At 39.3% G+C, this 12,299-nt stretch overlaps 1 protein-coding gene across 2 annotated transcripts; it reads left to right on the top strand.

The window, feature by feature from the left end:
• Positions 1-715: 715 nt before the first annotated feature.
• Positions 716-11,726, top strand: LOC149813978 (glutathione gamma-glutamylcysteinyltransferase 1-like). Of its 2 annotated transcripts, XM_089991270.1 has the most exons (8): positions 716-834; positions 1,097-1,253; positions 1,379-1,617; positions 2,710-2,873; positions 3,040-3,091; positions 10,227-10,454; positions 10,801-11,310; positions 11,396-11,726. In XM_089991270.1, the coding sequence occupies exons 1-8, from the start codon at positions 760-762 to the stop codon at positions 11,486-11,488; spliced, it is 1,518 nt and encodes a 505-aa protein (XP_089847396.1). In that variant the 5' UTR covers positions 716-759; the 3' UTR covers positions 11,489-11,726. The 2 variants fall into 2 exon arrangements, with proteins under 2 accessions (XP_089847396.1, XP_089847397.1); XM_089991271.1 differs by lacking the exons at positions 2,710-2,873; positions 3,040-3,091 and having other exon boundaries at positions 737-834.
• The last annotated feature ends 573 nt before the right edge of the window (positions 11,727-12,299 follow it).

The following is a 12,299-nucleotide window of genomic DNA, read 5'->3' on the forward strand; positions in this document are numbered from 1 at the left end:
CTTAAAAAATACATACAAAATGCAAAAGTCAGATGTGTTATCCAACACAGCATCTTTGGTTCGGGATTTGTCGGATACCCATAGAGGTCCGACCCATTGATGGCCCTCTAGTCTAGCTTTTAGTCCACTGGTTGACTATGGATATCAAGCATAAATTAAGTTCCGTTCTCTCTTTGGTGCCAGCTGCCAGAATGTACTCACATGGAATTTTTGGCCCCAAGATATTGGCTGACTTGTTATTTCGATTCAATAACGTGTCAAGAAGCTATTCTCCTTTGGTCAACACCTTTACTCAGATTGTCTGGCATCAGATCTCGAGAGAAATCAGTCGAAAGTCAAAAACGGTAATTTCTCGCGAGGTTTTCGTCAAGAAACCGTTTGTTTTTATTTATTCGTCAAGAAATCGTTTGTTTAAGATCAGTCAAGAAACCGTTTTAAACGCAAAATTTATATTTTTATCAAATATTTATAGTAAAAAACCGAACTTTTTTTATTTTTTAATAATTTTTATTTTGTATTTCCTTGTAAAAAAATATTTTTTTATATTTTTAATTTATTTTTTATTACCGATATTTTCCTAAAAAAACGCAAGATTAAAAGATTAAATTATCGCGAGTTTTTTCCTCCGATATTTTTGCGTTTTTAACTTTTGTCAATAATCTTCTGGAACCCACTTGTTTCTCCACGGCGGCAGAACTACTATAAAATCGAGACGTGAAAGAGAAGGGAAAGGAAGAAAGGAAAAGAGAGAAGAGAAGGATGGCGATGGCGGGTCTGTACAGGCGCGTCCTCCCTTCTCCGCCAGCCATCGAGTTTGCCTCTTCCGAAGGGAAGGTACGCTCCCGAGATCTCCTTCTTCTCTCCTCGATCTTTCTTTTTGGATCTTCTCTATAGAATCGTGTTTTTTCTTTACGTGTACTCAATCGTCGACAACCAGACACGCTCATTCTATTTCATTGGGCATTGCTCGCTATAGTGGAATTCGAAACCCTAGTTCAGTTCGTCATCGCCGTTATCATCGTCTTCATTATATTTTTCTTCTTTTGTTTCGATCTGTGGTTAATACTATGCGAATTCTGGCTTCGAATCTCTCCAGCAACTCTTCTCTGAAGCCCTAGTGAATGGAACAATGGAAGGGTTTTTCAAGCTGATATCTTACTTTCAGACGCAGTCCGAGCCCGCCTACTGCGGTCTCGCGAGCCTTGCTGTGGTCCTCAATGCCCTCGGGATCGATCCCGGCAGAAAATGGAAAGGTGAGCCTCAGAATTTTTGTCTCTCTTGAGATTGTTTCTCAGCTCTTTTTCGCGTTTCTGAGGGATTTGCATCTTTATCGGCGGATGTGAGTGCTGCAACGGTAGTGCTTTTGGTGAGGATTCAGGGCCTTGGAGGTGGTTCGACGAGTCCATGTTGGATTGCTGCGAGCCTCTGGAGAAGGTTAAGGCCGAAGGAATATCGTTCGGGAAAGTTACGTGTTTGGCTCGGTGCGCGGGAGCCAAAGTCGAGGCGTTCCGCACGAACCAGACCTCGATCAGTGATTTTCGGAAGCACCTTATCGATTGTGCTTCCTCGGAGGAGTGCCACCTGATATCTTCATATCACCGGGGTGCTTTTCAGCAGGTTGCTTCCTTTATCTGTTCCCTTTACCATTTAACTACAATGAGTTCGTATTTTTGTGATTCTTAACAGTTTAGTACTTGTGCTATATTGTAGCAGTAGAAGCCACGGGGATGAATATTTGGGAATTTGTATGCTTTTTTAAGTCATCAAGGATAAATTTGTTTTTTTTTTTTCAAAAGTTATTTCATTTTATTAAAAATTATATATTTTCTAAAACAATCAGGTACACATGGGTTTTGAACTAATTGGATCTAAATTGATCCGATTTTTTGATCCGTTGTTGTATGGGGCATCATGTAAGTACTTTGTATTTTAAGTCTATTAGTTGATCAAAACCTATGATCTTAGAATCAATGGCTATGATCTGTTCGTCTGCAAGGTATCCAAAGATTCTGAAGCCTTTTTGGGCACCAAAAGTTTGCAAAGTCATCTAAAAGATCGATAGCGATGCATCTCTCCACGAGGTCGAGATTATGAGAGAGGAAAGTTTGTCTAACTAGCAATGGACAAGAACTGATTTCTATCCTTTGGAACTTGTTGTTGGAACTCACTCATGTTTCTTGGCATGGATTGATGGTGTGCAGTTTATCATGTGGCCTCTTATGACTGGCTTCTTTGTAATTTTATGTTTTCTGAAATGCAGTCAGGAACATCTTGCTAAGAGACTTGTTTCTCAGAGCATCTAGTGATGCAATCCCAAACAGATTTAGCAGCTGTTTCTAACTGCTTGTTTCCAGTAAACCTTTACTCAACCATATATTTATAAATTTAATCTGATGCGTATCATGTAGAAATTTTCTGTATTGGTTTTGGTAGTTCGTGTGATTTGAGCGTGCTGGATAACAAATGGAATATGTTGGCTATGGAGTATGGACTGTTAGGTTTAGCAGAAATTGACTTTTTTTTTGCTGAAGATGGTATACTGCATTACATAACATGCTCTTGCACTTTGTCTGTAGCTAGTGTAGATGTATTTTGCATTTAATTAATGGTTACTGGCTTTTCACTGCTTCAAATTTTTCCTAAAATTACTATGAATTTTGTGATTTGGGAGACTCAAGCATGTCAAGATTGTTATTAATTGGTTTGCAGACAGGAACTGGCCATTTTTCACCTATAGGTGGATATCACTCTGGAAAAGATATGGCACTCATTCTGGATGTTGCTCGCTTTAAGTACCCTCCACATTGGGTTCCACTTCCGCTTCTTTGGGAGGCCATGGACACTATTGATGAAGCAACTGGATATCGTAGGGGGTATGCATTTGATCATGTTACCCTCTGTCCAGATATATGGAATAATGAAAATAAGTTGGATTTTGAACAACATTCGAAAGCCACTTTTGATTAAAGTTTTGAGCTTTTGCAAGAAAGCTAGTAATGTTTAAGCTATGTTGGCTTACAAGTATTTGTAACTTTTCAGGTTCATGTTAGTTTCCAAGCTTCAGAATGCGCCATCTTTGCTGTATACGCTGGTAATGATTCCAGAAGCATTTATATTCATTAGGCTTATATAGGACTTGTGTGTGGTTAATAATCTAATATATATGCATGTATTTTCAATCTAAGTTCACTGCTTTGATTAAAATGAATGGCTCTTCCAAGACATTATTCACCAGGTCACTTCTGATCAAATTTCACTCTCTGGAACTCATTGGACTGTGACTTGAACAGTCTCCTGTGAGTGGTACCTGTCTCATAACCATTTTATCTTTGCTGCTTTGTACCAAATTACTTGACATGTTCAAGGCATGCATGTCAGTGCCTTATTAAGACAGGCTTAATACTACAGTAATTTTCAAGTCCCGAGAGGATTTTTTTCTGTTTTGTGCTATGATGCACAACTTGGAAATATAGATTGTGCATAAGTGGATAGTCTTTCAAATCCTTTGTATAAAGATAACAACTATATATGCAGAATTATTGGAAAAGTAGATGACTCTTAGTTAGTCACCATATCATATGCAACTTATACTCGACTGTGGAATATTCTCCTGATGTAGCAGAAACAATAGTGTATTAGTGATCGAAGTAAATTCCTAATAAAAAGACTTCCATTTCATTCATTCATTCATTCACATACACAAGCAAAATGATAGGAATCTTTTCTAGATCACACACCCTTGTTGTAGCAAATGTTGGTAGGATATTCAAAGCATGACATCTGTTTTAGGTATTAAATGAATCATGTTGCACTGTACTATGGTTCCATGTTGCAGCATACTATGGTTCCATCTGTTTTGAACTGGAATACTAAACTGATTGTAAAAAAGTTGATGCCACTATGTGCATTTTCCCAGTGGTGGACAATACTTTAAAAACATGGGTTATGTCTATTTGGCAAGTTTATGAATATGATGTTGATTCGACTTGAAATTAGTTTGCTCCGAAGCTCTCGTGTATCATCATGGATAGAATGGCATGCAAAATTAGTCAGACTACTGTATTAGCCACACATGGAAGCTTCCACCTTGCCAGGGAACTTCAGGAGTCATCAGCATGCAGGAGTCTGGCAAGCCCAAAATATTGGGGTTCAAAATTTGCCTGGATTAGAGCCTGCAAGCAAAAGGTTCTTTGTATTAATGTAATGTTCCTTCACTACACAAGATCTCACTAGTACAAGAATTGTGCATGTGTCTGTGTGTCTGTATCTACGTGTGCATGCAAGTGTACTGCATGTTTGTGTGTGAAAGTTTGGAAAAAGGCTATAGTGGACCTTAAGGAAGATTTAGCAGTGTGTACAAAACAGTCTAAAAGACCACAGGTTCCAAAGCTCTAGTACAAAATGTGCATGAACGTTACTTCCTTGGATTGATAATGATCATCTACACGAAAAAGGAAAAGCATAAATGCCATTATCTTCACACCTGATCAATGTTGTGAAAAGCGTTGAGGCGTAGCGAGGCGTTCCACCAAAAACTGAGGCGAGAAGTAAGCCTCGAGGCGCAAAGCGTAAGCCTCAAAAATTTTTTTGGAAACTTAAAAAAATTATAAAAAAATATTTAAAAATACAAATAAATAAAAAAAGGATTTATTGATAAAGCAACAACCAATAAGAAATAGAAAGTCTCAAATAAATTCTAAAAAATATGAGATTAATATGTAAAAGTAATTAAGAAACTGATTATATAACTGAGAAACTGATTATATAACTGAGAAAATAATTATATAACTTAGAAACAAATTATATAGCTGTGAAAAAAACTATACAGCATAACAGGATTAAAAAAAACTATAAAAAAGTAACTAAAAAACTAATTATGTAACCGAGAAACTAATTATATAATTGAGAAACTAATTATATAACTTAGAAACAAATTATATAGCTTTGAAAAAAAGTACATAGCATAACAGGATTAACAACAAAATATAATGTCCTAACATGTATGGATATCTATTTCCACTCTGTTTTCCACACAAATACACACAAATTTATATAATTAATTAAATAAATAACATTTATAATTGAGATTAAATATTGTTGAAATGTAAAATTGTAAATATATATATATATATATATAATAATATTATAATATTATTATATATAGAAATATATTTTTCTTTTTCTGTAACTTTTTTGTTTTTTTGTTTTTCTGTCATCTAGTTCAGTTTGAACTAGACTGACAATTGCTAGTCAAGTCCTGTCCAGACTTGACTAGCAATAGAGTCGTTGGACTCTAGTCTAACGGCTCTATTTAGAGCCGTTGGACTGTGTCCAACGACTCTATTGAGTCCTCTCCTCCCTCCTTCTCTCCTGCTGTGTATATATAGGGCTGCAATCCCTCTTGTAAAAATAGTTCAATGCTTCTTAAGCATTGCCTTTCTATTGTTCGATAAAAGGAATATTTTATTTCTTTTTGTTTGTTTCCTTTTATACCCTTCTCAAGGGTTATGCCTAAATGTCTTGTTAAGACATCATCTATTGCGAATCTCAGTTCGTGTTTGGAAGATCGTCATCTCATTTCATGGTATCAAAGCTGCGAAAGTATTAGATCTTGAAGGATAGCTGCCTTGGTTTTCGTGCTTGTTTGCAAAAGTGTTCGCCACTTGAAGAGAAGTGTTTCTTCACTTCATTGGGGAAGATTTCACATCTTGTTGTATTGTATCTCTTTCTTTTTTCTCACTTCTCTTCTATCCCTATTTTTTTTCTCTCCTTGTAATCGATGGATGACAATGATAAAGTCACCATCATGCCTATGAAATTAAGCGATACGAACTATGTAACATGGGCTTCAATCATGAAGCACCATATATGGGGAAAAGGCCTATGGGGGATTGTGGATGGTTTTGATTCGGAACCTAAGCTATCTCTTACTAAAAATGAGGGAGATAAAGAGATAAAGAGGTTCCTCTATCGGAAGAAGAGAAAATCAAGGCTCTTGCCTCTTACGAGAAGAAATGGAAAGAATGGAGAATATCTCATGCGAAGATAATGTAAAACCCGCGTTTAAAAAAAAACGGACCCGGGTCGGGTCTGGACCCGACCTGGGCTCGGTTCTTGTTAGGGTTTTAAAACCCGACGCAGGGTGAGGGTTTTAAAACAAAACCCTCTCCTCTGTGCGCCGCACCCCGCCCGTGCCACTCCACCCTCTCGACCGGATAAGGGAAACCCTTGAGGGTTTCCCCAAAGATCCCCCCCCTCCCCGAGCTCTTTAAGAGCATCGCAAGAGGGGAGGGTGGACACGCCTCTCTTCTCTCCTCCCCTCCCTCTCGAGTTGCCTCTCTTCCGCTCTCGTACCCTGCGCGCGACAGCCCGACGACGCCGGTCGCTGCCGATCCTCTCCCAGGTACGCCCTTTCCCCCTTATTCTCTTCTCCTTCTTCCTCTGTTGCTGGAAGGCCGACAGGAGGTCGTCGGCCCCCCTGTCGTGCCTCTCCCCCCTGCTGTTTTCCCTTCCCCTTGTGTTCATTGGAGGGCCGGCAGCCTCTGTCGAGCCCTCCCCTCCTTTTTTCGTTGTTGGTCGGAGGGCTGGCGGGTGGCCGTCGGCCTCTACCGTACCCTCCCTGTGTGCGTCGAAAGGCCGACAGGGAACCGATGGACCCTGTCGCACCCTTCCCTCCTCCCAGGAGTCTGCCAGAAGGCCGACGAGAGCCCGATAGCTCCTGTCGTGCCTTCCCTCTTTCTCTTTATTGTCAGAGGGTCGGCGACCCCCCTTCGATGCCCTCTCTCCCTCTCTATATTTGTCGGAGGACCAGTAGAGGTTCAGTAACCTCTGTCGGGCCTTCCCCCTCTCCTCCGTGCTTGCCGGAGGACCGACAGAGGTTCGACAGCCTCTGCCTGGCCTTCCCCTTTTCCTCTGTGCTTGCCAGAGGACCAACAGAGGTCCGGTAGCCTCTGCCTGGCCCTCCTCTTTTCCCCTGTGCTTGTCGAAGGATCGACAGAGGTCTGACAACCTCTGCTCGACCCTCTCCTTTTCCCCTGTGCTTGTCGGAGGACCGACAGAGGTCCGGCAGCCTCTGCTTGACCCTCCCCTTTTCCCTGTGCTTGTCGGAGGACCGACAGAGGTCCGACAACCTCTGCTCGGCTCTCCCCTTGTCCTTGTGCATGTCAGAGGACCGACAGAGGTTCGACAACCTCTGTCGGGCCCTCCCCCTTTCCCCTGTCTTGGAACCTTCGATAGAGGGTCGACAGGGAATCAGAAAACCCTTGTCACTCCCTCTCCTTCCTATTATCCTCGTCGTAGGGCCGACAAGAAGTCGGAAACCCCCTGTTGCACCCTCCCCTTTCCTTTCATCCCTTGCCTTGCCTTTCGTTTGAGTTTGGGTAGGGGTTTGCCCCTTTCGAGGTTGCAATTTGGTAGGGGGGTCCCCTGCCGCCTAAACCTGCGCATGTGGATCAGCGGGGGTCGAGCCCCTACCATCCTCGGTTCTTTTGGCAGGCCAGCAGGGGCGATACCTCTGCTGCCTAGGCTCACTCGTTAGGTAGGGATCCTACCCATGCCCCCGTCACGCTATTTAACATAATTGAATATTTTCACTCTTGGCAGATTCTGCAACGGGTCTCGTTCGTGCTCTACGGCCCGACCCCCGTATCATCTACACTCGTAGGCGCACGCAACTACACAACATCTCGAGGTAGGGGAAAGTCACACGAGGATTTTGGATGAATGAAATAAAATATAAGAATTCTGAGATATAATAATTTATTTTGTATACCTGTAGAACAATATAACTTGTGATTACCTGTTTGTGTTTTCTTGTTCCTACTCTTCAAAAATTACATGATTGATGTATACTGTATGGGGGGTAGGCTCATTTCTACATAAATTCCTATTATTGTGTTTCTGTACTTGCTCACCATTGTGATTGTATTGTAGATTTTAGGATGTTGAGTTGGAGGTTAAAGAGGTAATTGCTTGTCGTGAGCAAACTATTATTGAGATTTGCAAATATCATTTCTCTTGTTATGATTTGTTGTATGTGGGATTTATAAAATCTCTTCATGTATTTTCTAATCTTTTTCGCTAATCGTTTGTCCTTGTATAGAAAACGGTTATTCCTTGAAAAATTTACATGCATTCTCACATTAATAACATTATGTGTGCTCTCTTGGCCCTTGGTATTTTTTTGTGCTTAAACCCATATTTAGGTTGTGTGTGAAGTGACGGTTGCGCCTCTTGTGCATGAACCCTATTGGGTTGTGAGAACATCTTTGTTTTATTACATGGTATTACATGCATTATAAGTATACTTTAATTACATGTTGGATATATATATTGAGGATATTTGGATTTGTTCCATGTTGGTTATCTTGCATTTTTGTATGAATTTAATTTATTTTCCTTTTATTATGAGCTCCTTTGGGTTCTTACATTTAATATACATGTTGTTGGGTGTTTGATGAGTTGTATCTTTATTTGAAATGTTTACCTAAGCCTTTGGGACATTATTGTAAAATTGTTTATTTTATGTCTAATATGTGCTTGTCTTTTGGACTTTAGGGATTAAAATTCTACTATGTTCTAAATTTATGTTTCATTGAAAAATATGTTGCTTTTATATGATTGTCTAAACAAGAAATTCTTAAAAATTGATTTTGAAGTATATTCCTTGTGTTTATCTTAATGGCTATTGTACCTTGCTTAAATTGTTGCTAATGTTTCTAAAATTTTAAAAATTATTGCTTAAGTTGCATATCTAACTCGCTTTTAAAAATTGTTTAGTTTATAGTACCTCTATGTTTTGATCCTCTCTTTATATATATATATATATATATATATATATATATATAAGTTATTCTTGTTCAAAATATATATTTGTTTTGAAACTATATACATATATCCTATAACTATTTTTTAACTATTGGGTTAAAATAATTTTTTTAATAACTATTTGTTTAGAATATTTTTCTTTATGCAGTTGGAACCTTTGTTTTGTTCTGTCAGCAGGTTCTTAAAGATGGTATGGATTGAAAAAAAAAATCTGTTTTTGATGCATTATGAGGATGGAGATAGCCAATCAAGGCATTTGATGAAGATTATCAATGAAGACTTGAATCCTTCCCTTTGTTTTTATATTTTCAAACTTTCGGTAATCATCGTAAGTTTGTGCATGAGTGTTAAAATGTATTGTTATATATATATAGAGAGAGAGATATAGATATAGATATAGATATATATAGATATGAGTGTATATATTCGTATATGAGTGTATATGTATATGTTATATAATTTTAAACTGCTTTTTTAGTGTAATAGGTTTTTGCCCTTATAGGGGCAATTTAGTCTTTTTACACCTATGTAGTAAGTACTAAGTACTGCCCATTAATGGCAATAATTCTTTGTACAGTTTTTTTTTTGTATCTTTTGTCTTTTCCCTCTAATATAAGGGTATATTGGACAAAGTCCAATATAGTTGTTGGGATCTCCCAAACGGCTATATTTATAGCCTTTTAGGGCATCCCAATGACTATATTGGTTCTTGTAACCCTTATATAAAAGGGTTAAAACCCCCTTTTGTTTATCAATGCTTTTTCCAAGCATTCTACATCAATAAAAGATTATTCTTTTTATGTTTTTGTGTTCTTTTTTATGTGTTTGTTATTGGATTGTGTGTTGCCTCTTTGAGGACTTGTGCTTGTTCACATTTAGGTTCTTTGTAGCCATTGTATGCACTTTGTGATTGTGTAGTGACTCAGTGCCTTGGTGCCTTTATATTATCCCTTTATATGTGTGCTTGTGCACATTATACTTTCGCATTTCACTTGTTTCATTACAGTTCCAGTCCACCAGCAACTTGATCAGCTTTATTGCAGACTGTCATTGTGTCATTTAACTTGCTCGAAGCATGATACTTCCCCACTCCTTGCATGAAATCCTAGAGCTTGTTGTAGAAGCTTTGTTTCTTTCTTTGTTGGGGCTGATGATTCGGTTGCCTTTGGCTTACCCAGGTCATTCAAACAACTTGATAGACACCAGAGTATCTGGTCGTTTCTGGTCATGTTGTGGATATTGCTGAGGCTTACCTGGGCAACTGACTTGTGTTATGTTTAACTGGTGATTCAGTTTCATTTTTGCAATTCATTTTTGTGTGAGCAATTTCATGAAAGATATTAGGACTGTTATGTCTTTCCATAGCTCATTGCATGATTTTGTTTCATGTTTTTGTGTAGAGCTGTAAGCATGATGGCTGGGTTGGCATTGCGAGGTACTTGCTTGATGAAGTCCCACGCCTTCTGAAGTCTGAGGGTATAAATACAGTGCATAAGGCCCTCTCTGTCATTTTTACATTCCTACCCTCCAATGTAGAAGAGTTCATCAAGTGGGTTGCAGAGGTTCGAAGGCAAGAAGAAGGGGCAACAGGATTAAGCAAGGAGGAGAAAGGAAGACTTGCTCTTAAGGTCTTTGTAACATGGTCCTGCTTTTAATTTTGGCAAACGTTTTGCAAATATTGCAGAGTATGGGATAGTTGGGGATGGACAAAGCTCTGATTTCAACTAAATTTAGTCAGCTCTGATTTCAACTAAATTTAGTCAATTCATGTGCATGAGAAGGAAATGATAATGATCGGTGTTTAAGAATTATTGATATCATACAATTTGTTGTCCCCATAACATTCCCCAGGGCTCAAGTTTGTGTTTTTTATTTGTTTGGAAATATGATAATATCAGTGTCCATGAATCGTGGACTTTGCAAAATTTGTAATGTTCTCTACAACTTAAGGTTGTGTTTTTACCTTTGTTTCAGGAAATGGTATTGCAACGGATGCATGAGACAGAGCTATTTAAATGTGTCTCTGAGTGGCTATCAACTGAGAACCCATGCTGCAGAAAAGCTTTATCCATTCTGGGCAGTGATGAGAACCTGCCACAAGTTGCTGCTAGTGTTTGTTGCCAAGGATCAGAGATATTGACAGGATGGGTGGGATCTGCAAATGCATTCTGCTGCAAAGTATCATGTGTTAAATCCCTCGGGCTTAATGGCGAAGATCCAAGCACAGTTGTCACAGTTGTTGCAGGCAACTCCGAGCAAGGTGTAGAAGTGCTGGTTCCCACAGCTCAGGTGAAAAACCAGACTTCTTGTGGTTCGAAGCAAAGTGACTGTGTTAGAACTTATCCGGCCAGTGGTGATGTATTGACTGCCTTGCTGCTGGCATTGCCACCTCAGACATGGAATGCTCTCTTGGAAGGCGAGTTGCATAAGAAAATTTCTGATATGGTTTCCTCGGAAAATCTTCCGCCTGTTCTTCAAGAGGAGGTGCTCTCTCTCTCTCTCTCATTTGAAGTTTGAACAGTAAGTAGTGAAATATGACTTTTTGAGGCAAGTTCAATGTGATCTGCAGGTTTTACACCTGAGACGGCAGCTCCGTCTTCTTAAGAGGTATAAAGACAACAAGCTGGACGATGATCTTGGTGAGCCATCATGCTCGTTCTAGGTACGCCCTTTCTTGTAAATCACCATGTTTGATTAGTGCAATAGCAAGTGCCAGGTGGATAGTTTAGGTGTTTAAGTCGCAGACTGCTACACGCACCTCGTACTCTTCTTTATCACACAGGAGCAAGGATGAAGATGAGCTCACCTCTTGTAACTGATGTATGTATTAATTTATGCTTCTTTTATTATATTTAATGAGAATTTTGATCTCAAAGCACCTCATATGGGGAGAGTTATCAGGATCAAAGATTCAAGGGAGGTAAGATCTCTCTCTCTCTCTCTCTCTCTCTCTCTCTCTCTCTCTCTCTCTCTCTCTGTGTGTGTGTGTGTGTGTGTGTAAAGCTCAGGTTCGATCCATTCTGAAACAAAGATAGAGAATGATCATTAGATGGACCTTTGTTACTAATCACGTGTATAGTGTTAGACGATGAACCAGAAAATAAATCTAGACTATTTCTTCTAACTTGAATCATATACACTGGAAGGACAATGAACTGTAGGGTTCAGAAGCATCAGAAGTTCTTCTCTCAAGATCATGAATCCAAGCCGAGGATAGTAAGGGAATATGGGGAATTAGGCTCCGGTTGGAAACTGGCAGGCGGAGGGAATATTTGCATCTGGAAAAGTGGTAATCGTTAAATCTTGGATTTAATACACAGAAAAACGAGGGGGTCTCACTTCCTTTTCCAAATGCATAAACTCCAATCCCAGCTATCACTTTCCAAACATCCACAAATCAATTCTCAGCAACCAATTCCCAAACAGGTCCAAGTTCTCCAAAACATGGTTTACAACGAGCTCCAACTCCAAGC

This window comes from Nuphar pumila, chromosome 16, assembly GCF_984573655.1.
Source record: "Nuphar pumila chromosome 16, dmNupPumi1.hap1.1, whole genome shotgun sequence".
NCBI lineage: Eukaryota > Viridiplantae > Streptophyta > Magnoliopsida > Nymphaeales > Nymphaeaceae > Nuphar > Nuphar pumila.